Source organism: Corvus moneduloides, chromosome Z, assembly GCF_009650955.1.
Source record: "Corvus moneduloides isolate bCorMon1 chromosome Z, bCorMon1.pri, whole genome shotgun sequence".
Classification (NCBI taxonomy): domain Eukaryota; kingdom Metazoa; phylum Chordata; class Aves; order Passeriformes; family Corvidae; genus Corvus; species Corvus moneduloides.
In genome coordinates, this window is record NC_045511.1 from 70,776,319 (window position 1) to 70,804,183 (window position 27,865).

The 27,865-nt window shown below is 37.2% G+C and overlaps 1 protein-coding gene across 4 annotated transcripts in view; it reads left to right on the forward strand.

Annotated features, from left to right (window-relative positions):
- EFNA5 (ephrin A5) overlaps positions 1-27,865 on the forward strand; it is a 206,558-nt gene that overhangs the window by 171,071 nt on the left and 7,622 nt on the right. For 3 of the 4 annotated variants that reach the window (XR_004237405.1, XM_032095624.1, XM_032095625.1), the window contains exons 3-4: positions 25,629-25,694; positions 26,089-26,169. Coding sequence is in view for 3 of the 4 variants with exons in the window: in XM_032095624.1 (XP_031951515.1) it covers positions 25,629-25,694; positions 26,089-26,169 (147 nt within the window). In the remaining variant the exon portion in view is untranslated. The remainder of the gene's footprint in view (positions 1-25,628; positions 25,695-26,088; positions 26,170-27,865) is intronic. The other variant, XM_032095626.1, reaches the window with a different exon arrangement.

Below are 27,865 nucleotides of genomic sequence, written 5' to 3' on the forward strand. Positions count from 1 at the left end.
TCGCCTTTAGTGTGTCATTATCAGTGTGCCTTTGTTACCACCATTTATTTGCATGAAGCTACTGATTGTCAGTTGAGAAAGCTGTGGTGAAATTGTATTGCTTGTGACCCTATCAGGATAGGGTGCTGTTATGATTTTAATTTAATTATGGTTATAAATAATATTTTTAAATAGTTCATGTGTTTATGGCTAAATTAAGAAGCAGTTTGTAAAGTTGTTCTTTCAGTTGTACATATGCTTCTTAATAATGTCTAACCATCCTATAGTCCTTTTTCTCACAGAATATATTCCCAAGAAACCTGCTGTTACCTGTTCCCTTGATTTTTTTGGTGGTTTTGTTTGCTCCCCATTATCCTTGCTTCTCTGACCTAATTCCCTCTTTTCCTGAAATTTCTGATTCTGAGGGTTCTTATTCAAATGACGTTCCATCCTGACTGTTGTAGCTGCTTCTTCTATAGGAAAACCTGTGATTTGCATTATTTCTAATATAAAATTGTCTGTCTTCTGTTAGCTGGTTCCATCTGTTTCTGAAGTTGTCTTCACCATTTTCCAAAGCCTGTGGAACTGTTTGAATCTTGCTGTCATTTTTCTCTAAGAGCTGCCAGGTGGTTGGACAATCATTCTGGAGGCTTCTCTGATTCTAAGGATTTTAAGGAAAAAACAGTAGTAGAAAAAAGTGGTTTAATACCTACACCTCTGACTTCTGCCTATTAATTAGGTGGTTAGCTTGTTGTATTAATAAAGTGCCTAACTGAGATCTTGTTGAGCCAGTAGCAGTCCCTGATGACAGTTAAGCTAAATTTGCTCTGTTTTCCTCCTTCTACCATGTTTTGTGAGTGGTTAAGAGTTGAGTGGTTTTTTGTGCTATTACTTTTCTTTAGTCTCTCCTACAATTCTCTATCAATTTTTCTGTCCTGCATAATTTCATGTTTCGTGATCAGGTTGATTTTTGGGAGGGTTACTGTCTTTTTATCTCAATATGTAAGCATAATTCAAATTATTGTCATTGACTTGCCTTGTGCATATTCACTGCTATCCATCTGGAATGTTTGTGGTAGAACTTGTACTGAAATGCTCTCCCAGGTGTCTTAGCCACTGAATATCTGGGGATGCAACAGGACTTGAAACTACCAGTGCTGGCAGCTACTGCTGGGCGTTTATGGATTTATTTTTAATGAAGGATTATTCACAGAATTTAATAGTCTTAACTCACAGGGAAGAACTGTACATATCCCTGTATAAACCAGCAGTTAACGTAGGAAGTGCAGTGTTCACTTTTCATGGAAATTAGCACAGACCTGACAATATGACTAAGACCCTGGAAGCTTCCAGATTGCCAGCTTGCTATTGTTCTTTTAGGATTGGGCTCAGCATAGCAAGAATTAAGAAAGATGACTTTGCAGAGGCAAGGTTTAATAGCCTGTGATACTATATGGGAGAAAAACTACTGAGAAATCTTTGCATTGTAATTGATTAACAGTTACTAAAACAAGTATTTTTCATGTGCTCAGAAAAGAATGATATTAAATAGCTGCATAGGTCTCATTGCTCTTGCTCGAGCACCAGCTTAATATTAGTGGATATCAATGTTTTGCATGAAGAGGCATAACTCACTGTAAGATGGTTATTTGATTTAGGGATCTCCACGTTTGCTAGAGCTTTAGTTTGATGTAGTGGGACCAGGAACAGAAAGACTGTGAACTGTAATTTTGTCTTATCAGAAAACATAAAAGTGAGCCCCTCCCCCCCAAAAAACTATGCCTCTCATTCTTTTTATCATCCTGCTATAAACCTGGAAATCTTGCTTTGTCAGAACCAGTTGGTGTCGTCAGCACAACACTTTATGCTGCTGACTGTAGGTTTTTTGGTAGGAGGTGCTGTCTGAGGGCGTAAGTACACTGTTTCTCAGATTTTGAGCCTGACTTACCCGAGGAAACTCCTGCTGGAAAAGGAGATATTTTAAAGAAAATAGTGGGACTATTCATGTGCATCCTGAAGAGAATCATGAGAATCAATCAAAGGTTACTATAGGCAGTTTGGCTAACAGTTCCGTTAGATTACTTAGAATACTTACTTTTTTAGAGGAAGCCAGTCAGTGCTTTTGTTGTCATATCCCAGCTAGGGTAGCACAGTAATATTTAACTGGTATTACTCTAGAAATTACTTTTTTTATAAATCATCCAGGACTTAGAATATATGGTTTCTTAATAAGCAGTCATCTTTTCACTGAGACTTGTCTGAAAAAATTTTTCAGAAAACTCTTTGGGTTTTTTGTCCTCTCATGCCAATTACTTACATGCTCTAAAAGACCGGGTTTGGATATTTTTCCATCTTGAATCTGTAAATACTTGAATCTGTCAAAGTCAAAGATTTGACTTGGGGCAAAGTTTAGCTTTAGAGAGTTTTGTGAGCTTTAGAGAAATGAGTAGAGCAGATTGATGGTTAAGTCTTGTCATACCATACTTAGCTTATACTGGGAAGAGTGAAGTCACTTTATTTACTTGTAGGCTAAACTTTTACTAAAAATTGTTTCTATCTGTCAAATGGTTGACCTAAATTGCATATATTTTGTGTTGAAAGTGAAGATGGGATTTGTCTTTCAGTAAGTGAAAAGGCAGCCTGTCTTCAATTCAACAGGTGGTAGTTAATTCGGGTAGTGCTGGTACTTACATTTCCTCAATGTTTTTTGAAAACATGATCACTTTTGGAATTCTCTCTTTGTATACATCCTGGTTTGCACCAAAAACTGAAAAATAAAGGTTAACTAAAGAACATTATTAAAGGATGCTGAGAGAATCACAAACATTTTTAGCATGTTAATTGCACTTTTCTTTTGGATAAACATTCTTTATTGCCAGGCTCCCTATTAACCTTTCAATCTAGTCCTGATCAACATAAACACTGATGCTGCTTTGACAGCAGTGGGATCAGACTTGCCACTCTATTACGAATCCTGCATTGATAGCCGGTTTACTAGAATCACTTGAGATGTTCTAAATGAAATCAAAGCAATCGAAAGGGTTTGATAAATGTGTACTTTAAAAAATATTTTTTGTGATAACATTAGACAGACAAGGAAGGTGACCTTTAAAGGGGATTCATGCTTAGCCTAGTGTGTAGATTAAAGGACTGGCTTCTCTTAGAAAGCATCAGAAAGATTAAGTACTGGTCCTACTTAAAAGACAGAAGAAATAATCACCAGTGTCTAATAGATTTTGACGTTGGTTGTGCTCTTAGAATCCTCAAAGGGAACATTAAAAGCTGTTGAATAATTTGGGACTTGGGAGAAATCCATATAAGAAAATGAAGAGAGAACCCATGGAAGCAGTGGTCTCTATTGCCTGAGTTTTTCAAAGGGAATAACGTCTTTCAGAAAGCAAGTTTAAAAAAGGAGGTTTGGATTCACATGCTTCAAAAATTGAAGTGTCGTTAAGGTCCTGACAGCAACAGAAAAATAAAAGAGGCGAGGTTATACTTCCCTTGCATCTCTGAACATTGTCTGTAGCATATTTTGTAAGGTCGTCACCCCTCTGTGAAGATCAGTGACGTGTTACTTTCTACTGTACTGATTTTTGTCATTAAAATGGTGAAGGAGTGACCACAGAAAGAATGAATGACAGGGTATTCTTTTCCCTATCTTTTTTTCTTTCTCATCTAAGCTTATTGACAAAGGCCAGTTCATTTTGTAGAAAAATAAAGCATGTGTTGAATGCTACCTGATCATCAAATCACAAGCATTAGAAAGATAGACTGGTTAGACCTTGGTTAAACGACCTTTAGGGAGCATTAGGAACTTGATGAATCTGTGTGTGAGGCACCTGCCTTAAGACAAATGGTGACTAAATGTTCCCTCCTGGTGACTGTACTTTTTTACATTTGTGATTCTTGTAAAAATCCCATTGCAATTTTCTTAAAAGTAACTGTTTAAATTTCAGTGTTCTGCTGGAAGTACAGTTGAATTAATTGCTCACAGCTCTTTAAATCCTGATGGACTATTCATCATTCCTTACTTTAAATTAGTTTTGATGTTCAACAGCTACAACTTAACATCTCAGAGGTGGCTGCTCTTAGTTGGTGGGTGAGACTTATTGCAGTGTTACTTCACTGGAATGTTATGAGATTAATAAGCTGAAGCACATGGATTCTGTGGATGAAAGGATTCATAGAAGTGGAGAGTAATATTAATAGTTATCTGAGAACTTATAACTCTGTAACAGTATTCTAACCTGATTTCTGAGCAAACTGAAACGTGTTTAATGAGCTGTTGTATTGGAAGTATGCATTTTGTAACATGGAGCAGATGCCAACAGAAATGAAAATAGCAAAGCAGTGACATTTGGAATAGCAGTGTTGTACTTCATTGCCTCCTTGTCATCTGCATGTTAAACCTCCCTGTTCCTCAGACTAAATCACCAAGGGAGCACTTTCTTGGGTGATACTGTATGTGTCATGATACAAACATGATTATATATGCATGCCTGCCACCACTAGACCAAAGCCAAAGTCCCTCAATGAAAAAATGCTTCCACACGCTGAACAATTGGCTGATGATCTTGTTTCACAAGTCAATATTCAACATTCAACTCCCTATTTTCTTTAATACTTAAATTTAAAAGAAGCAAATTTGTTTCTAATCTACCTAACCCTCTGATATTAGAAGAGGCTGTGAAAAAGGAAAACTTTATAGAATTCTCAATAACTTTCTTGTTTCCAAGCAATGTGTACCCTTCAGACAAGGTGACTGGGACTCTGGGCTCAAAATGGCACATGCAGTTAATACTTCTATCTCCAAGATACTTGGCAAGTCAGTATAAATCATGTAGAATGAATATTTTTTTTCACTAGAGTATTTACCAGCACATAGAAATGCTTTATTCTGAAAAATTACAGAAAAATCTTTTCAGCCTGTCAGATGTTTCTACTTTCCCTCAGAAAAGCAGTAGGTCATCCACACTATTGGCCAAATGAGATTTTTACTGCCTCTAAAGTCTCCCTGGCTTTCCTTTTACATCATGGATATTTAATATTTAAAGTATCAAGTGGTATAGCAAGCTAGATACAACACTACTTTATGGAGTTAAGAATGGCTTGAAGGTGTATCAAAATCTCACTTGTACCATAGCTCTATACACACATGTAACCAGGCTCCTTATGATGGATCTGGGGAATAACATTGCTGTTGCTGATCTTCTGGGGATGAAATGATCTTAATTATTTGAAGGATAATCAGAATGGAGATGTATTAATCAATTTGAAGAGCCCTGACAATTCAGTCATAGTGGTGTTCAAAATGTGTTCAGGCAAAAATAAACCAGGACAGCTTAACTCACATACATTATGTCTTAAGAGTTTTAGGTGAGGATATTGTGAAGATATGATCTTGGGTTTCTTTTTAAGTGTTTTTTTTGACACGTCTGCTTTTGGTAATACTGGGTCACCTTCTTTTATCTCAATACCTGTAATTGTATGTGGACTACTTCTCTCTAATATTTTGAGATTTTGCAGGAGATGTTCAGGTGTAAGGCATTGAAGACTACACTGTTATCCTACAGCACAGAGCCCCGTTTTGGGACTGAAGCCAGGATCTGTAACAGCAGCTGCAGCAGGGCTTGCTGTCTGCCTTAAATGTAGTGCCTTTGTCCAGGACCTTCAGGACTGTGAAAGAATGCAGCCTGTCCTCTTGAAGAGGGCTTAGCAACAACCCCTCTTTGGTTCTGGTTAGTGATGCACGGATAAATCATGATTTTTTTTCCCCATGGGCATGAAGTTATTCACGCAGTTCCTGTTGGTGCTTCTTGGTGCTGGGATCTGACTTCTTAAGGCTCTATCTGTAAACAACATCAAAAAATAGAAGGGAGGAATGACATGGTCAGAAGTCCACAGGCATATCAGTGAGGTACAAAATATCTTTCTCAGAGAGAGGTTCAGAAGCAAAACATGTTTTTTAAGAAATAAAAGTATGTTCCAGTGAGGATGATGATGATAACAGTGCTGTGTAGTTCATACATGAGCAACTGATATGGGTAGGTTTCTGTTTAGCAATCTCTTTTATGAAATTTTCTTGTATTTTACCAGACTTCTAAAGTTATTTTATTATCAGTTCAGTATAAGCAGGTAAATTATAGTGCTACTGGAGTTTCAAATTAACGTAAGAATGCATTTTAAATACATTTATAGCAAGACATAGATATTAATTGTCGAACCAGTTGTCTGAAGCCTTAAAATATGGATATTATTGATTTTTCACCAGTGTCAGTGTGAAACCTCTCTTACCTGGTTCTCACTTGAATGATGTGTGCAAGGCTGCCTCTGAGGCAGGAAGCATCTCCTTGACAGCTGCTTGGAGGTGTGCTGCAAAGTACCCAAGTTCCAGCTCACATGCTTTGTTGCAATGCTGAGTATCAAAATTAAATTAGGAGTCGTCTAGCAGTCTTTCATTGCAGCACTGAAAAGCGCTACTGACTAGGTAGCAAAACCAACAGCCCCCTCTCTGTTTTTACACACTTCCATATCTGCACAAAATGCGCCACTTCCAGCTTATAATAGGGGGGAGTGTTGGGTCGGTTTCACTGCCAGCACTTTCCCTAGTCCCAAGTGATTTTAGGCCCAAGCAGATCAGCCAGTGTGGTTGAAAGTTATTGCCAGAGATAGGGTTCCTCATCTGTAGTGCCTGCACCTGTGGTAGCTTTCCATAGAAACATACACCAGCATTGCAACTGCATTTTTTTGTTTCCGGTCCCACCTGAAATACTCAGTGGCAGCTCAAGCAAAACTGTGTAAATTAGTCACTGTCACGTTTAGGCATTAAAAGAGAAATTAGTGATTTATATTAATCACAAATGTTTCTCCAGGTTTTATGAACAAGCAGCTTGGCTGCCAGAATGATTTTTGGAAGACTTTTTTTTTCCCTAACTGCCACAGAGAACAAAACAGTTATTATGGGCATTTAGATAAAGATTAACAGTTTTGGCAATTTATTTGAGGAAAATTGTATTTTACTATGCATTCCACTTCAACATGGACCATTGCTGCCAGCATGACTCGTCACCTCCTTGATAAAATTATACAGTGGAGACACAAGATGGTGTAATTCATTTAAGAACAGAAACAGGCTAATCGACAAAGCAAAATGAGGTTGAAAAACAAACCAGATCCACATTTCTTAATTGTTTGGCAAGTCCAAATTTCCAATAGGAGAAGTGAGAAGTCTGTCTGCCTGCTGTTTTAGCACATTTTGGTTCATTTTGTCTTCATGCTTTCTTTTTTCTTTGCCCATATCATGCCTCTTTTTCCTTAAGATTGCTTCATGAGTCCTCCAGGAAAAAGCAGTACAGGTGACCGCTTCATATTCTGCAAGTAGTTCTGTAGAGCACTGTAGGATTAGTCCATGAACTTGGTACAGGGTGTGAAGAAATTACTAGTATGATAAGAAAGAGGTCAAAATTAATATTTCAGGGTTTAACAGCAATGCAGGACAGACTGCCAACATGACCTTCAGTCTTTCACGTGTTTCCGACACAGAATCAATTTCCTAGCATACTACTTTTTGAGCTTATCATGTTCTAGGGTATTAAAAGAGAGCCATGTTATATTTTATTCTGTTATGGTTATTTCCATTTTTGCTTCCACTTTTGCATTTTAGGATGGTGTAAAATCGAGACAATCAAAGCATAAATGAAAAATCTTTTGTTTGCTACAAAGGAGACAAACAAGGGTCGAAGGAGAAAAAAACTCATTACAAAGAGATTAGAAAATTAATTGGTTGGTGGCTCTGACAGCTCCCATTGGATGTCTAAGGATCCGGTGAAAAGAAAGTACTGTCTCAAACATAACATTTCTTCCTATTATTTCTTTCTTTCGTGTAGAGACTTTTCTGAAGCATCATTAGGTTCCAATTATTTTCAGTGAAATATTTCACAAGAAAAGGGCATGATAAAATCAGTAGAGGTAGTACTATTCCCCTGAGAAACTTCCTGTGGCTAATAGTAAATGTAATAGGGAAGGCTTCTGTTCAACCTCAAACATAAAGAGATGATTCTGATCCATGGAGGTTTTGAAATCTTGTGTCATGGCATTAATGTGCACTCTCTTTCCCCAAAATCAGTATGGGGCAGCTGATGAATATGCTGGGTCTGAACACTTGATTATCTTCCTGGCTTAATATAAGCATAGGACCTGTTACTAGATTTTTTTACCTAAGGATGTGTTGTCTTAGAGATACTGTTCTTCCAAAAAGACTAAATATTTGTAACAACATTTTCTTCTCAACTGAATGACCTTTTTCCCTATATTTACCATGAATTTAGCATGTGTGTGTGTATGGATATACACACATATGTGTGTATATATACGTGTATACTTACGCAATTATAATATAAAACGGTGTCATTTTATAGAGCCACAGAATCTCAGAAAGGATAAGGTTCGAAGGGAACACAGTGGTTCATCTGGTCCAGCCTCACTCCTCTACAGGATCATCCCAGAGAACATGAAACAGGATGGAGTCCAGTTGGTTCTTGATTATCTCCTGTAAAGGAGACTCCACAACATCTCTGGGAGATATTGGTTAGATCTCTGACAAAAAAAATTTTTATGTGTTAAAGGTTATAGCTGTTGTGATTATAAAAATGCTAATTTTCACAAACTAAGTTGTTTTAACAAGCGCAAGATATTTGTAATATTAAATACCAGTGAAGATTATTATAGATTATCATTCTCTGTGCGCTGATCTGACCAGCTATTGTTTCTTGTCTTGAAGTGGCATAACCACTATCACTACACATTTTCACAAAATGAAAACAAAATTAAAGATTAATTTAGCCCTATTTTAGGTAGGAGACTGTTTGTGACACTTCTTGGGGTAGAGCTGTGTCTGTCTTTAGCTTTACTTCCTCTCTGTGCTTAGTTCTCTTTCCCTTCTTGGTTACAAATGTGGTAATCAATGTGCCTCAGAGAGAGACATTCCCACTGAAATCTGTCCTGTTGAAGAAAATGGCAGGACCCAATCTCTGCAAGATAAGATCCAGATTCCTTAAGGAGTTATGTAAACTTCTTAAAAAGTTTGCCACCCAAATATTTGGGATCCAAAATATAAAATGTTCATTTTCCCTGGAGTTTACCCAACTACCTGTCATACCATGCTATTTCTGCCTTCTTAATTGAAGGACAAAGTGAATTCTTCAGTGGCTTTGCAGTTACCTGCAGTGGTCAGTGTCTGCTGTGATTTGAGGTTCCCAGACCCTTGAGCTAGTGTTTCCCCAGCTGGAAATGCCAACTGCTTGTTCTTATCAGAGAAAATAGCACTGCTTCTAACCAAATTGTGGATTAATTTGAAAATATGTACATTAAGAGTTGGGGAAAGCCCTTGTAAATGACTGCCTAGGGAGAATATTTCTTAATATGCTAATCTAGCTGAGAAGAGATATTTCTCCCTAGGACTTTTTCATTTCAGTGGACCACAGAATATTTTGAGTGAAATATAATCTTAATCCAAAAATTAATATTTTAGGAAACCTGCTGCCTCATTAAAGTTGTGGAAAGAAAAGGAAGGAAATTTTTTTGGAACTGTATTGACTGGGAGAATGAGAAACATTATGCTTTAGAAATGTAAATTAAAGTTACAGTCCTAGTATATGTGTGAATACAGCACTTTGTTTCCTCAAAGTGCTTGTGAACAGCATATGATATTCTGTGTATTAATATATACATGTTAATTTACTTCACTCTTATAAATATGAGGCGAAATTATAAGCACATGCACATTCTTAAAAAAACCCAAACAACAAAAACAGCCCAAAACCAACCAGCAATGAAGGACACACAAATAAAACAGTAACAGAAAGTCCCATGAAATTGCCTTAGCTCTTAATAAAATGTATTTTAGGCCAAATAAAGCAGATTCTGAAATGATAACTATCTGTGAGGCAAGGAGGGACAAAAGACTAAAAAGTGTTAATTTTTTTTCTGTGCCCTTTCATGAAGAAACAGATTTTTGATTTTATAGGCATAAATTCCTACTGACAGTTTTACTTCTGATTTGAAAAGAAAATAGAGATTGTGTATGTATATTGGATACAAAAAATATATATTATTTTTATTTCTTTTAACTGGGCTTCTGAAAAAAAATTCTGACAACGATGCATACAGATGTTTCGATATTCATGTTCTATTTTGACTTGAACCTCAGAAAATGACATTGGTTTTGGTGCATCTGTACTTAAGTGGACTCTATCTAGACTTTAGGACACTGATCTGAAATACACCTGAACACATAATTAAAAGAAAAAAACAGCAACAAAATAAACCAAAGTAAAACAAAGAAAAAAATCTCAACTCAACTAAACCCACCACGTAAAGCCAGGGTAAATGCAGTTTCTGTAATTCTTTTGGTATAAATTCCATATATGTGTCCTCTACTCTAGTCTTGATCGCAGTCCAAAGTAGGTAAAAGAAATAGTTTTCATCATGGGCCATCTGTCAGAAGTGTTTAACACTGCCAATTTGAGTCATAATTTTAGAACTACTTAGCTGTCACTTAGGTATCTAAATAGTTGGCCTGATTTCTAAAATGTTGTGCACATGAAGCCCAGAGTTCTTCTGAAGATGTGTTTTCTGTTGTGGATTGTAAACATCTTGAAAGCTTGTCAGTAGGTTCTTTTGGATTGTATGTTTGTATTTTTACCAGTTTTTTTGTATTGTTTGTGTGTTTTAAGTGGAAATACAGTATTATCATCAACTCGAGCCCCATTTCTGATCTGCCATAATCAAGGACTAAGATTTCTTGTGTTGTTAGCTATTCCTTCATTTCAACACAAAGTGCATCTCTTAACTTAGAAACACATAGAAGAGTCATTGTAATGTTGATGTGGATGGAAACTGACTTGAAAGTACAAGGTTTCTTTTAAGAAGAAAAAAAGTCTTAAAAATAGATTTTAAACATCTATCTCTCTAGCGTATGAGTCTCTAGACAGGTAACACTTTAATCAGATAGAAATATTTAGATGGAAGGACCAGTAATAGAAGGAGCTGGAATACTGCCCTGTCTTGGCCTTTTGCTCAAGGGCCACCTCCACAGAGGTGGTGGCAGCAGGGCTTGTACGTTCTCCTGGTGTGGAGGGAGCCCACTGCCTTAACAACAGGCTTTCCTGTAGGTCTTTTGTCACAAATTGTTCAGCAGAACCCTGAATCAGACATTAAGCTGATGGGATTTTTTTTGTGAGCCTGTAGATGGGTATTTTGTCAGCTCGCGTGCCTTAGGCACGAAAATTTTTAAGAAAATAATTCAAAGACCCCACATTTTTTGTGAGCCACTAATGACCGTGACCTGTGGCACAGCCATATAAGACTCCTTCTCCCCGAAGCAAGTGCACAAAATTTCTATAATTGGACCTGATTGAAACTTGTCTTTACAAGCACCATCGCCTTTCTTTGGATGGCCTGTGTGTCACTGCTCAGGCTTGGGCTCAAAAGCAGAGCTAATGAAGGAGTTTTCCAGCCCTTGGTGCATCTGTGGCACTTGCTCTCCCTGCTGTGCTGCGTAGTGCACTGGCCGCTTGTTGGCAACTTCATATTTCACGCTGCAGGGAATTGAAATGACTGAACAGACAGGAGAAGAGTTTTATTTGCAGTAGCCTGTGTATCCCTAGACTCTGATTTGGCATAAAACATCTGCTTCATGATCTGTTTCAAGGCCAGTTCCCTTTCACCAACAAAGGTTATGACTTCAGGCAAGCTGTGCCTTTGCTGGTGGGGGGGAGGTTTGCTTGAAGACTTGTTTTATTCAGAATCAAAGGATTCTGCCACAGAAATCCTTACTTCAATTATTCTGTAAAAGCAGCCAGATAGTAAATGTATTAAAATATTAACCTGTGTCTAAAGGAGGTCTCTGACTTTCACTGTATGAGTTTTTGTAAGAAGTTGATGTAAACAATATCTAAGTGTATGTGTGGTTAGGAATAAGCTTTTGTCATTGTTCTGATGGTAAGAGAAGTGACAGATCCTTTACAAGTACTTGCTTAATGAGCAGAGTCAGTAAGTAAATCCGTCAATTTCACCTACTGTTTGTGCATATTTTCAGTTTGCAGAGTTAATTGTAATATTGATATAGTTTCTATTAAAGTCTTAGAGTCCTATATGGTGCAGTATTTGGAGATAAATTGACACATTAAATCTTTTCTTGTATTCATAGGGACCTGGTGTTTTGTCTCCTGCCAAAAAAGGTCAATTTTTGAAAGACTGATACAGATTTCTTTGCAGAAGTGTCATCGTGATCCACAGTTACACATCTGCAATAAGAATCCATGTTATTTTTTGCAATAACATAGATTCAACCTTTATTAGAGTAAGTAGCCTATTACTGTCTATGTACTTCACTGCCATTGATGCACAACCTTTGCAACATATGGCTGGCTTTCCTCCTCAGAAAGAATCCTTTTTGTAGCTTTAAAAAATAGTAATTGAATATTTGCATATCTCCAAGGAGCCATGCGGGTTAAACACAGCATTCATCTTCTACTGTTCTTAGGCTGCTTTTGGTTTAGGACTAAGAACTATTGCTTTTATGAAGTGCCTTTTTCTATAAAGTCAAAACCTCACAGCAGTGCACAGAAAGCCAGTGCTATAAAGGAGCTAAGTAGAGTCTTTAATAGAGAGTGCTAGGTTGTAAGTGTTTTTGTTCCTATGGAGCAGATAGATTTGGTTCCATCTATTCCATATTCATAACAAAGGAGCTTACTTGCAGGTGAACTGACTTCCCGGGACTAGCACGGTAATGATCTTTTCACCACAGATTGAAAGGATCTGAAAATGGTCACTTCAGCTCAGCAGAGAGCAGCTAGCACTGATAACGGTTCAGACCTGCTATTTTTCTCTAGCTCTGTTTCAAGGGCTCTGATATCCAGGTGGAGACCAGGGGCAAGCAGTGTTCCTTGGGGCTCAGTGTTGGGACAGGGGCTGTTTAACATCTTTGTCAGTGACACAGAGAGTGGGGCCTGAGCAGCCTCAGCACCTTTGCAGATGACACCTGCAGCTGATGGTCTTGAGGGAAGGGATGCCATCTAGAGGGACTGTGACAGGCCTAAAGGGGGCCTGTGCCAACATCATGACGTTCAACAAGGCCAAGTGCAAGGGCCTGCACCTGGGTCAGGAAAATTCCCTGCACAAATACAGTCACAGATTTGAGAGCATCCCTGAGTAGAAGGACTTGGGAGTGATGGTTGATAAGAAGTTCAACATGACCCAGCAATGTATGCTTGCAGCCCAGAAAGCCAGTTGTTTCCTGGGTTCACCATAAGAAGCATGGCCACCAGGTTTAGGAAAGTGATTCTTCTCCTCTTCTCCATGCTGGAAAGATCCCATGTGGAGTACTGTGTCCAGCTCTGTGGCCTGCAACATGAGAAGGATATGTTGGAGTAATTCCAAAAGAGGCCACAGAGATGATCAAGGGGCCTGGAGCACCTCACCTGTGAGAGAGCAGGGGTAGTTCAGCCTGGAGCAGGCTGGAGGGAGCCCTTACAGCAGCCTTCCAGTACCTAGAGAGGGCCTGTAGCAAAGGCGAGAGGGACTTTTTACAAGTGGATATAGTGTCCTAACAAGCGGGAAATGTTTTAAATTAAAGAGAGTAAGTTTAGATTAGATGTTAGGAGAAAACTCTTCACCCAGAGGGAGTGGTGGGGCACTGGAAAAAGTTGGCCAGAGAAGTTGTGGATATTGCTGGAGGTGATCAAGGCCAGGTTGGATGGGGCTTTGAGCAGCCTGGTCTGGTGAAAGATATCCCTGCCCATGGAGGGGTGGTGGTGAGAGTGGAATCAGATGATATTTAAAGGTCACTTCCAACCTAAAGCATTCTATGATTTTATGAAGATGCATGTTTCTTCTGAATAAAACAAAACAAAAACATAAGTCCTCCTCCCTCCCACATTCATTGTCCACCCCCACCCCATGTGAGTTCTATGTCTAACGAGTTCAGGATGTTTTCTCAAAAATACATGTTACAAATACAAGATCAATTTTTCTTAATTTGACCATGGTATTAAAGGCAGAAGTGAAAAATTATTTACTGCCAGTCTGGGTTCTGTCTCCTGAACTTTTCTCATGATCTCTTCTTTCTCAGAAAAAATATTCTGTGAACAAGAAATCTGAAGTCCACAAAATGCGTGTGAAAGTTCCTTGCTGGGTTTCATAATTAGGATGCTCCAGTGCCAGCTTTGATTACACACCTTGTGGGTTTTCAGGAAAAAAAAATCCATCTTGATCCAAGAAAAAATATTCTTGTCTCTGCAGGATATTTGACAAGGGCAGAAGAGAAAAATGCAGGAGTATACCACAAGCACTTTTACTTGGCTAAAGAACAAGTTATTCAGTGACCCCTAACAGATGAACTGGAAGTTTATAGAGATCTTAAAAATTTACTAGGAGCACAGAACAAGAACAAACCTTCTGTGTCATTGGTTCTGGGAACGCAGTTTCTGGAAGAGGCCTTGAGGCACTCAGGTTTACCATTGTCCTGGTTGGATGTTGTGCTGGGGTGTGCTGGAGTCCACACCCCTCTACGCTCTGGGATGCCTGGTGCCTGAGGCAGCTGTCAGAGTGGGATGGGCAAGCAGCAGGCATGCCTGGCCTGCTTTAGCTGATACTGCAGCATCTGCGTAGGCATACTCAGGGGTCTGTTTGGCCTTTAAGCCAACAATACCATATTGTATAATTCATAGATATGTATGAAAGCATCTGCTACCCTTGCTGTTGAAGACTCCAGATCAGATGACACATATGTATTTGCATATATGATGCTTCCCCACACCCCTAAGTGAGAGATGTGATCTCAGACTTGGATTTTTTTGTTTGTCTCATTGTCAGTTTCTGAGTTTCTGAAGGTTTAGCTGCAATAACTCAGGGACAAAATTCATGAATTTCAATTACTCTTTTCCTAACTAGGGTAAATGGCAGTGTATCCAGATTTCTTTTGAAGAAACTCAGGGCATGGAACCATCTTTTAAACGTGAGAGGAAAGAAGCAACTGGTGCACACTGTCATGAAACCCTGCCAAGCTACCAGAACTATATTCAGTAGATTACCTTGGAGCTGAGATGCAAATGTAAGTGGATCTTCATGATCACAGAAAGTGGGATAGGGACTGGCAGGGCTACCCTAGTAACATGAGGCTTGAGCTCTTTGCACTCTGAGGAGTGGAGACACCACACACGGTAGATTAGAGACACTTAAATTGAACAATGATGGACACTTGTGTGGTTGAGAGAACTTAATTTGGCAGAATTTTTGTCCATCTCTTTTGAAGTTAAATAAATATCAGCAAGGTTTTCCAGTAAGTTGTTTTGTGTTTTCCAGTAAGTTGTTTGTATTGTTTTCCATATATATTATCTTAGCTACATATGAAAAACACCATTAGAAACTGCTCACAGTTTGGTTATATTGGTTCCTTAACTGATTAACATGTGAAGAATAGAGAAATAAGCTTTCTGTGCTGTGGTGTTTGCTTAGATCAGGAAGTAGCATATAGAAGATAGAGATAAGAATTTCCCAATCTGCTTGGTCATGTTGTTAGTGTGAAACAGGGCCTTTTCTGGTAGAGAGGTAGAGTTCTCTCTTCTGAGAACAGTTGTTACAGCATTCAGGAGGAGAAAAGCTCAAGAGGTACCCGTGTGTTTCAAGTCTGGTGCAGTATTCATTGTTTTTAAAATTGTTTCCAAACCACCAGGGCTTTTAAGTCGCAGTTATGGAAAAGTGTACACATATGTCTAATTTTGAGTTCATCTGGGAATGATCATTGGGAATAGGGCTAAACATCCTGTGGTATATATTATTCTTAAAAAAAAAAAAAAGGGCACAGAAGGAAATAATTTGTGGCAGAATAAAATAAAAGGTTAGCTCTCCCATGGGTGTCTTAGACTTTCCCACAGTCACAGTAACAACAGACTACAGTCCTTTTCTGGCATAGATGGGACATGTCAAATTCCTGACAAGATCTCCTTGAAGAGCCTATGGTTATTCTCACATAAGTTGACTTTTTGAAATATGGATTTCAAAACATGAGTAAGACCTGTGGCATTGGACATAGGCTAGACAAGTAAAAGACAGAAGCAAGCATGTAGATGTTTAAATAAAAGTGCTATTGCCTCATACACTGGACAAATTTTGACTAAAGAGAAAACTTCAGCTGGATGCGTTCCTGAATTTTTCATGGTAAAGGTCACAAATTGAAGGTTGATATCCATTCTAAGGACTAGATATTAATTTCTGGCTTGTATGATTGAATGATTGAATGTTCAGTAGTCATGTCCTCTGCAGGACTTGAACAAACTGGGAATTCACAGGATAAAGGTGTACTGTTATTACCACAGTGCTGGCATCTGTTGTGTCTGTAGTCAGTTGTGGCCTGGGACCCCACTGTAGTAGGTATAATGAAGAAAAAGGTCTCTTCCCTGAGAATCCTGACATGTCATGATACGAGCTCAAATTACACTGGACTATCATGTGTTTTCTAAATTTTAGCTTTCCTGATTCATACCTGGTTTCCATCCTGCACAAATTTGGGTTTATCTGTGTGAAGCTTGTGCCAAGGTGCTATTAGAACTTCGCTAAGAGAAAAATCCTTTCTGAAATCTTTTGAGCAAAGGTATTATCTCTAAGGAGCATGTTTGCAGACTTTGGGGCCTTCATGTGAACTCAAACACATTAAAAATTGCATTATTCTCACTGTTTGGTATAAAATACAACAATAATATACAATAAAATACAACAAAATACAACCCCTATTTTGTGCTTTTTTCCCAAACTTCCCTTGAAACTTCTTGAAGATCTTTTCCTACCTTTATATCTTCTCCCTCCTCCACAAGACATAAACACTTTGCATAGGTGAATAGCAAAAGTAACATTTCATGCCTATGTAGGTGTTCACAACCCTAGAAAAATACATTTATAATTACTTTTTTTGGTTTTATAAAGAGACATAATTTACAAGTATAGCATGGAAAGATAGAACACTTTCTAAATATTTTGAAGATAGTGGCAACCCCACGAAGATGGACTAGAGTAGAATCCTTCCCTCTACTTTAATTATAGTGTCAGCAGTGTTAAAGCTAGTAATGGATAATATGAAGTCCATTAAAGTATATGAGTTTAGTAACATGATACAATACCCACAAATTCCATGTGGGTGAACATGTTGCTTTAAAGATCAAAAAGATCTTTACTTTCTTTGCTTTACTAACAAGACTATAATGTCTCTTCAAAGGATTTACTTACGTCTAGTTCTTAGAGATGGAAATTAGCAAAATGGATAGCCTGCTTGAAGAAAACCATTTTATTCCTAGTGATACCAACGGAAAATCAAAGTACAAAAGAGCTTATGGAAAGTAAGAGGAGGATATATTTTTCTCTAAGTGCTTTATTTGATAGTATTAACTTGTTTTATTTGCAATTTGCTCTAATACAGTCTTAATGTAGTACAATAACTGTATTTGGCTTTGTTAATGCCACAGAAATCAGTAATGAGATCTGAGGTTTTTATTTCATTCTAGTTAATAAGTATTGGTTTGTTGCAATAGAAAACATGACATCAGTCATTTATATTGGGCTAGCGCAGAAATGCTAGCACTTATTTTAAGGTATGTAATACAGTTTGCATTTATGAAAGAGGAACCTTCTTATATGAAAGATACTCCTGCAAATATTTCATGTGGAAGCAACAACAGGGTCTATTTTTCATTCCTACCTCCTTATATTTTACAGGAACTTACATGCAACTAAAAGTCCATTTAAAGTAAAATATGCTTTCGTTTATTTCCAGCTGAGCTTTGTTTGCTTTTTAATGAGAGAAATACCACAGAAGTAAAACTGATTCTCTGAGAAGCTCAAGCTGCAGCTAGATGACAGCTTCACTCTAAACATAAATGTTCTTGCTTTTATGAAAAAAGCAAAAAGTCTTTGCAAAGAACTTTGAGCCTTGATTTCTTACTGGTTCAATGCTCAGTTCAGAGGAACAATGCAGGCAGGGTCGGATTTTGCAGCATCTGAAATATCTGTTTTGTCGGACTCTTGAAGGTGTAAAGGGTACAGGCTGCCCTGCACTGAGGTTTTCCTGAACTCAACTGGACGCAGTGACTTGGGAGGACAGATGATAAAAGTATGACTATAAAAAGCCTTTGGACTGTATTCAAAGTGATGCCTCATATGAGCCCTTAGCTGCTGCTCACCTCTGGTGGTGTCCAGCACTGAAGAACTGTGCTTGGGTTGCTTTGATATTCTGCACTAAAAAAGTCTGACTCCAGTACACCAGCCAGGTCAGCAACAGACAAGGCTTGATAGTAAATCCCCCCTTAGAGGAGAAAAGGGACCTTCCTGAGAGAGACATAGGGCTAGACCATGCTAAGAGGAAACACTAAACAAATGGCTTAATAAAACTGGAAGTCCAAGGTTTACATCTCTTAACACACATGGCTTGATTTTTTTGGTATGACTTTGATATGAAACATATTTTCAGTCTCTGCAGCCTTCAACCATATATATAAGCTGCAGTGGATCAAAAAATGCAAGAAAAATTATATCACTCCTGGCCAAGTAGTTGCAATGGGACAGTTAATTCAGCATTAAGTGTAGAAACAGTAACTCTGTGTTGCTTTCTTCCAAGAACTCTCACTAAAATAGCATTTGTCTTGCAACTCATTTCCATTTGCTAGGTTATTTTTAGTAGGTCTGAAAAATATATTCATTTGTGAGATAGGCCATAATAATCCAGTGTGTTTACACAGTGCAATGCCAGTGCAAATTATGTATAAGACATTAGGAAAGAAACATAGCATTTCACAATCTGTTTATCATGGACATGGCTTTTATCAAGTCTTTTCCTCCATGCTACACACTTTGTCATTTATATTTTGGGTGAAATGCAGAATATAAGTCTGTGTATGTGTGTAGGCATGTACCCACACACGTACAGAGATCAGTGCAAAAATGAAATTTTTGTGCTGTGCTTTTACCTTCACTTCATACAGATGTAGTTGAGAATGCAAGAGTGGTGCAAAATATGCATTTGTATTAGGTGTCCTATTAATGGTGTGGGGTTTAAAATACACAATTGGAAATGCTAGTATCTACAGTACTTTTGCTTGTATTAAGCCGTGGGCAGTATTAGCTGTCAACTGTCGTGCTTGTTTGTTCATTTATTTAGTTTCTATTTCAAGTAATTTTTTTTTTTAGTTTATGAGTGTTGTTGGCAGTCCTGGGTCAAGGGGTTTTTCAGTTTAGATTGTCTCTGTGTTGGCCTGAGATTTCTGAATCCTTAAGTTGCTCAGTAATTTTTTTTTTTGTGTTCTCATCTTGGTTATTACTAAATACAGAGATGGTAGAATTGGCTGTAACAAAGCTACCAGCAAGTTTAGTCATGATTTATTGAGGAATTGTGCTTAATTATTAGGTCTGAAGAATGACTAAGTCATGGTCATTCAATATTTTTTCTCAGAATGGAGTCACAGGTGTGCTAACAGAACAAAGTTTTGCTGGTGGGTTGGAATGAAAGACCAGGCATGCAAAGACTTTTAATTTAAACTAAAGTATTGGTGAAAGAAGTGGTTTCTGTAGGACCAGTATTCATCTATTTTTAAATACTTTTTTGTTTAAACAAGTACAGGAGAAAATTACCTATAAATCTTTTCAAATAACTTCTTTTTTGATTAATAATTTTGAAAAATTCTTTGTTGTCCTTACATACGGGTTTACTTCATGCATGCACACAGAGGAGTGCTTTGTTGATTGATTTAATTCTAGCTGACTTTTTCAGTTGTACCACTTATGCAAATTTGTAACTTTTTTCCAATCTAAACTGTGAGAAGAATATTAATAACTAATTCTGCATTTACCTGGCTAATTTGCATACATTTGTGTTGTCTGGTAAATCACATGAAAACCTACAGGGGAAAGGCTGAGCTCTTCTAACAACTAATAGGCTATTTTTTCCTTCTGACTTGCACAAATTGAGAAATATTGCCTGTGGCAATTGTAATGGAAAACTGCATTTTTAATGCTCTCACACATACTCATTTCTGTACAAAGAAAGAAGCGGATGACTCTTCTTAAAAATAAAACTTTCTAAAGCTCTGTAGCTGATACAGGATACTGGATGTTAACATACTTCAGGTTGGTGGAGTTACGATTTGCAGGTTGCATAAGGTTATCTGGGTACTGGATTTGACTAATGGGAGTGCTATTGTGCCTAAAAGTGCTAGAGGCAAATCACAGCTATAAATATTTTCTCCTGAAGAGATTGTCTGTAACTTACAGGCCTAAGAGAGTGCAAGGACTGTGTAAACTTAAGTTTCCAATCTACAACACCCAGCATGCTGTGTAGTGGGTTACTGCAGATTCTCTCTTTGAGGTGTTTCTCCAGGTGATTACAGAAGTTATACGTGCAACCCTTTTGACTGGGCAGTGTTAGTGTGTTTACTTAAGCTGTATGCATGTGGCATCTCGATTTGTTGTGCTGGGAAGTTCAGAATTAATCCTCTATTGGCTTCCCAGTCTGAAACAATACTTCAATACCAATACCATGTTCAGTGGTTGTGGCTGGGAAGCACTTATCAGTGCCAGAGTTTGTGTAAAAGAGGGTGCTGGTAGTAATACATCTGCAATGAATTGAGGTGAGATCTCGTCATTATTTCTCAGTTCTTCCCTTTGAGGAGACCCTGTTGCTGGACTTCCTAGCAGAGAGCAGAACAAAACATTCATCAGGTTTTTCAAAAATGCAATCAGAACAGACATGTCTCCTGTGTTTCACAAACTGTGGTTTATAATCCTTCAGAGAATACTCCAAGTGAACTGGTAATAGAAATTGAAATACAAAATAGTAAGAGAATTGCCATCTGCAGAGTATCTGCAGAGGCACAGTGAGGGTGTTGTGTTTCTGCATGCGGGAAGGATGCTCTTTACTGATGTCCCCCCATTCTAAACAAAAGTGGTCTCGGAGTGCCTTAGATTAATGGAATGATATTTCCAACTGAACCAGTTTCCCTGTCTAAAAAGGCCCACAGTGGCTTGTGCCATGAATGTTAAATGTCATTGTAGTTCTAAAGGAGGATTTGAACTGCATTTGTGATTCCCTTTTTTCTCTGTATCAGGACTTGCATTTTAGGGAAAAGTGAAAGCCTGTAATTAGAAAGTTAAGAATGAGTGAGGAGGTGAGCAGAGGTAACGACATGTAAATATCAGTAAATAGGATGGTTGAAACACTTTAAATGTGACATTCTGATAACTTGCTTTTAGGTTAGAAACTTAGCCTCAGGTATTTGCCAGCCAAACTGCTGCGTCTCTTCGGAACGTAAATAATTACAGCTTTTGTCACATCAATAGCAGGTCCTGATAACCAAGTTACTTTCAAAATTTTAATTTATTTATTTTTCTACATTTACATTTTAATTAGCTTATTTTATATGCTGATTGGTCCATATCTTGATGATTCCTTTAATGAGTTTTTGGGATTTATGGTAGTAAATTGAACTGGCTAACTGTTTTCTGTATATGTTACTTTTTTGTTCTCTATCTGCAGCTTTCTGCAGTCATTGAATAACTCTGCTAATTGTTACCAGGCTGAGGAAGAACCTAACCTGTTATTTATATCTTATCTATTAATAATGTACCATGTGTTTTCTAGCCGAGAACTACTTAGGAGTGAGATGAGGGACAGGGAGTTGTATAATTTTTTTTATATTTAAATGTGGCTAGCAAATACTGAAATATTTATGGTTTGGCTCTAGATGAGGAGAGAATAATTTTCATCTCTCTCTTTCCTTTCCTTACAGGATATAAAAATGGTAACCAGAAGTGGTTCAGAGATGAGAAATTTTCCCATCTGATTTGTCTTTATAGGCCATTTTTGGATCCAGCTTGGACCTAGTCCTGTGTGCAGTAGTTCATTGTATGTTTTTTTTCCTAGTTCAACTAATGTAGATGGAATTTTCTTCAGAATAATACAGAGCTCATGACTTCAATTTCTCCTCAATTGTGGAATTTTCCTATTTAAAAAAATAATGAAGAGACCAAACTGGTTATTTTTATAATCATTGAGATGTTTTCATGTATCATGTGATTTCAGGGGGATTTTAGTGTTCACTTTTCTCTAACTACATGTCTTTGTGTTCACTTTCTTCTCACCCCAAGTCCTTGTGTAACCATGAAATCTAAAACATTTTCTTTAAGAGAGAGATCCAAGAGATTTTCATGAAGTTGCTGGTAAAGGTGAGGTAGGGCAGGGGAGGTGGAAAGTATCACAGGAATCATAATGATGTGTAGGAACTTGCAACACTTCAGAGCTCCTCTTCAGTTTTCAATTGTGATTCTTCCTGACACAAACTAAACCAGTAAGATCTTTTATAGTCTAATATCATACATGATAAAACAAGTGGATATCACTTATATTGCTCCTAATAAGGTAGTTTTTGCAAAGGTTTCTTTTTTGTTTTGCAGCAAGGATTCAATTGCCTTTTTTTCCCCCTTGGGAATTCTAGCTTTTGAAATCGGAAGTGTTACTTGGGACAGGTTCCATTAGCACCAGAGTCTTCCTGCTCTCAGAACTGGCTTCTATTTTATGGCTAATATCACCTTTAAAATGGGCAAATATAAAAGCCTTATAGCAAAGCCTTAGGGGCTAACCTGATTTTGTTCAGGAAGGAAAGTGAAATTTCTCGTTGTACCACCTAGAAAGGACATATTTTCTTATACTGTAGCTAATTTCAGTGGAGTAGAGTAACAACAGCAATGGTTTACCTGAGAAGCAGCTTTCACAGATCCCAGTTGACAAGGAGCAGTTCTCTTTCTCCTTTCCTGCCTCTTTCCAATGGGTGATACATCTGGTCTCAAAACAAAAACTGCCATTGGTGTATGTTTTTTCTTTTAAGATGAAAGGGAGAAAGGAAGAGGAGGCAGGGAGGAAGAAAAAGAAAGGAAGAAAAAAATTGATTGCAGTCATGCATCTTGGCAAACAGCACTTAGTTTCTCAGGAAGGCAAAGAGGTTGCAATGTATCTCTTCACCACCATGGTCATGGTTGTTAAGGAAGATGGAAGTGCTGAAAAATGATACTTGATTTTTTTTGGTAGTCATTATTATTCCTTCTGAAGGTGTAAAACACTGATTAAAGAGGAATCTTTCTGAGTTTATGGCAAACATTGACAATACATAATATCTCTGGAAAGAATAAAAGCACTTTTTCATATTTCTCACTAAAACGGTGTCAGTTTCTGGAATGATGATTTAAGTGCAACTGTTATGGTTGCAATAGGACAATTCTTCATTATATACACTACAGCTGCAAGCCAGTTTAAAGACTGGTGGAAAATATTTCAATAGTGAATGGATTTTAATATTTTTCTTCCAAAGAATATGGCAAATCACTAGCTGTTACTTGCTTCTAAGTGTGTCCAAATATTATGTGCACATATGAACTTTAGAGTACAAAGCATTAATTTTCTATTTTTCCAGAAAGACTAGATTTTGTTTCCAAATGGGATATTTTTAGCTCCTAGCTATCCTAGCTACTCAGTGCTATTCTAGTTAGTCACTGACTAACAGAGTATTCTAATAAACAGCAGTTTAAATAAACAAAACATGCTTATTTTATGGACATGAGCAAGAGCAAGCAAGCATCAAAGCAAAATCTTGCCTCTAAATAAATGTGTGCCATAATGCACTTCTGAAATAATTTCTGGGCAGAAAAAAAAGTCAGTGATAAATTTACTGTTGGGATTCAGTTTTGTCTGATCTTGCAAATGTGATTTTCACCTCTATCCTAGTAATTTGGTAATGACTATAGGATTCTTATCTTTTGAGAAATTTACCAACTGCCTGTTTAGTCTTAACAAAGCATTTAGCCAGTTGCATATATTCCATGAGGGCCACCGAAAGGACACACTTTTCTGAAGATAGCCACAAAGTGCAAATATTGTGCCCTAAATAACATTCCAGTTACTGTAAATGTCAATAGAGGGAAATTTTCTGACTTAGTAAGATGCTACTGTCAAAGCCAGGTGTTAACTCTTAACTGCTTGGCCTTGTGGAGGGAGAGCATCATTCCAACATACTTTTGTCTTTTGAGTAAAGAAGGACTAAAAGAGAACAATTTTTCAAGGACTTTCAAGATGCAAAATCACAACATGAGCTGTATTAGATTCTTTGTTCCTTTTTTTGTGTTTCTACTGAATTTGCTAGTTCTTCTTGGTAAGTTCTAGGAAAAATCTGATGCCTGCCCAGCAAGCACATAATTGAAGATTTAGGAAATTTATTTTAATTTAATTGAGGAGCCATTCAGGTGTGAGCTTAACATGAAGATTCATATGTCTGTGTATAAATCACTTTAGTTTGTCACACACAGGGACAGAATTTATAAAAATGAATGAAATGAAGATAAGCAGAAGAAGCTAACATCTTGTCAGTGCAGTCATCTTTTACAGTAGTGGCCATTTAATGCAAAATGCAACTCATTTTGCCCTAATACATAGATTTTGAATGCAATGAAATAAAAACTACTCTGCAGTGCTTCAGGTAATATTTTTAGCAATATTTCTTGAGGAGCATTCAAGAAAAAAAATGTGAATGGTCTTTCACAAGTGAAAATCTTCATGCCCAAGTCAAGTTGCTTGGTTGTGTGTGGTGAATTGTGGGCCAATGTACAATCTCAGAATTGCAGATATTGAGGAAATTTACCAGTGTGTAAATATTGGCAGACAATGCTCAAGAGATACTAGTCTGTGGTGACAGGCAGGCATATTTCCCTATTATCTTGTATTTTGAGGCAAGAAAGGTTATAGAAAGGAAGTTTTCACAACAGCACTTTTTTCTGGAAAATAAGTAGGTGCTGCCACTAGACCTTTGTGGGTGACTTTTGCATTAGGGCTAGACATATTTCCACTTACTTTTTTCCTCCTAAGACAGTAAGTATTCTTAAAAATTAAATACTTTGAATGAGAAATAATGAGGGAGGGCAGAAAGAAGGAATAAACTGATTTTGGTTTTTTTAGTTGTATAACATGGGGAATCATGTTTTGACTGATATGAGATAAATATTTTCTCAACAAAGACAGATGCATATGGAGACTGAGTGCTGTAAAATTTAATGGTGTATATTTCTATTTTTCTGGATGTATATACATAGTTCCATTTTTACCACTGTCATCTTTGGTGTAATTTTGTTTTTTCATCTCTTTTTGGGTTGTTGAAGTCTATGGCATAGTGTTTCAAGGCTAGCTTTTCTCTGAGTATTCTATATTCTGAAGTGTTATTTTTTTTGGTATGGACACATGCATTATAGCAAAAACCATATTAAACGAACGTTCAAGAAAAAGGTGTGGAAAGGTGAAAGGAGATAATGAAATATTGAAAATGGCATGTGCTTCACTTCTTCTATGTAAAATAATAAAGAAATTAGTTTGAATAAAATCTGCAGTTATTATACGCTTTTGGATAAGCAAGCTACTTTGTCCACTTATGTTCCTTATGTTCAGGGATTGAAGTGTGTCTAGCCCTTCAGATGAAGGGAAGATAAAGAACATTTTATTTTAGCACAAAAGGTATTTTGGATTTTCAGTCTCTTACTCTTCCACTTATTTTTCCTTTTTCTTCATTTTACAGCTTCTGCGATCCCGGATAATGGAAGGAGATCCTGCCTAAAGCTTAAGGTCTTTGTGCGACCAGCAAGTAAGTTCTTCAGATTAAGCTTTCAAGGGTGCCTTTCTAGTGCATGCTTTACCATGTGGTCTAGTAAACAGCAGATTTTTTTTTTTTACTGTTAAATCTTGTATCTGTTCTGTACATACAGCAATGTTTATGTTATGATTCTCATCGTATTTTCTTATCATTTTTCATAAAACTTTGTTTTAATTACTTGGCAGTTGCTAACTTGTTGTTTCTTGAACTGTGTACAAATGGAAGACTTATCCTGGCATTTGGACAAGTGCCACGGAATTTAAAATATGAATATGCTTAATTATATATAGTAAATAGAGAGAAAAAAAGAGAGGAAAAAAGGAAAGTGGGGAGTGTAAGGGTGTTTCACTAACATATTTGGCTGTTATCTCTATTTTTGTTATAGACAGCTGTATGAAAACTATAGGTGTTCATGATCGTGTTTTCGATGTTAACGACAAAGTAGAAAATTCATTAGAACCAGCAGGTTAGTATGCTTAGAGAATCTCTTTTAACAAATGCGCGTATCCCTCTGGTGCTTCAGTACTTTTTTTCCTCTTCTCTCTGCATGCTTTGCATGGTACAACTGCTCTGCTTTTGCACATTTCTAGCAGTGCTAATACAGCTTTTGGTATATTTCCTGTATCCTTATTTAATGCAGGGAAGTAAATATGTTGCTTTATTTGTTTTTTTGGGGTGACATGGTTTAGTGAAATATGCTGTGTGCCAGTGTAAAATTTCCACCAGTATCCTGAAGCCACTGGCCCATCCAAGCCAAGCACCCAGCATGCTGGCAACACACTCTATTTACTAACTGGACCCAAAGATTTAGAAATAAGGTCAGTGGGCATACTTCATGTATTATGTGGTTTCAAAAAGACGTTCAGAAAAAGAGGACCACCACTTGTTTAATGCCAGTGCATGATACAGGTATGCAACTAACTGAGTTTATGCTTAAAAAGAAACTAGTCCTTTAAAATTATATATAGTTGTGTGTATACTTGGTTAGGCAAAGTATTATTTCACCTATGTGCATCTACACACACTTACAAACACTGGTATATAGATAAATACATAAATACAAATTTCTCTTCTACTTTATTGAAACAAACTGAAGTTTTGGGGGGCTTTTCTTGCAAAGCACTGCCTTAGGAATAAGGATGCCCCTCATCTGCCCAGGGCAAACTTACATTAACCTCCACCATCAATCAAACTAACGTGTCTCTGTGTGGAAAGTGCATGTGTATTGTTTGTGTGGCTGGTGTCAAGCTTGTGACAGATAGAAGTGTATATAATCCTAGGGGTAGGAATAACCTGAACAACTTAAGTTAAAATTAGGTAGGTATGTAGCAAAAGTATTTGCAGTAGTGGTATACATGTTCATTTTATGTGTACCTACGCACTGCTCACATGTTGTATTAAAGCCTCAATAATTAAAATTAACAGTTAAATAAACAAAACATGTCAGAAAATATTGCCCACGTATCGTTTAGTACATACCCCAAAGAACAGATTACCAAGATTTTTTTCTCTTATGCTATTTGAATATCAAGCAACATTTTCTTTGCATATGAAATAACATTAATTTTTGCTCTTTGTTGTATGCAGATGCTTTAATTAAAATTCACTAGTTATACATAAGTATTATAAAGCTTTTACAATTTAGCTGATTTAAATGGTTTACTTATGGATAAACAATAGAATTTATTCTTTTTCTTTAAAATAATTTTCAGATCTTTCCTAAAAATTTGGAGTCTGAAAATCAAAGATGTTCTCTAAGTAAATCTAAATGCAAGGATAGTGCACTTACATTGGCTATGTTTATAAATTTATTAACAGCACTCTTCTACAGAAGACACTAGGATGTTCTCTCACTGTCTCTACCTATGAATTTGAAACTCTCTGCACCTTTTTACATTTGTGATTTGGTGAACATGGTCTAATTAATGTGTCTGATACTGTTTGCAAAAGAGATCATCTGAGTAATACATGCCTCATTTTAGTAAACTTCCTAAGTTTTTGTTTCAGCACTGCTGCTCACTTCCCACTGAATGGCTACACCTAGCTAACATCATCACAAAAGCACATCATTAGAAAGCACCAGGCAGACCAGGAAACCAAAATCAAACAAAGAGCATCCTGCAGTCTGAGATGAAATACTGTTTGTGTTACCAGGAGGAAAT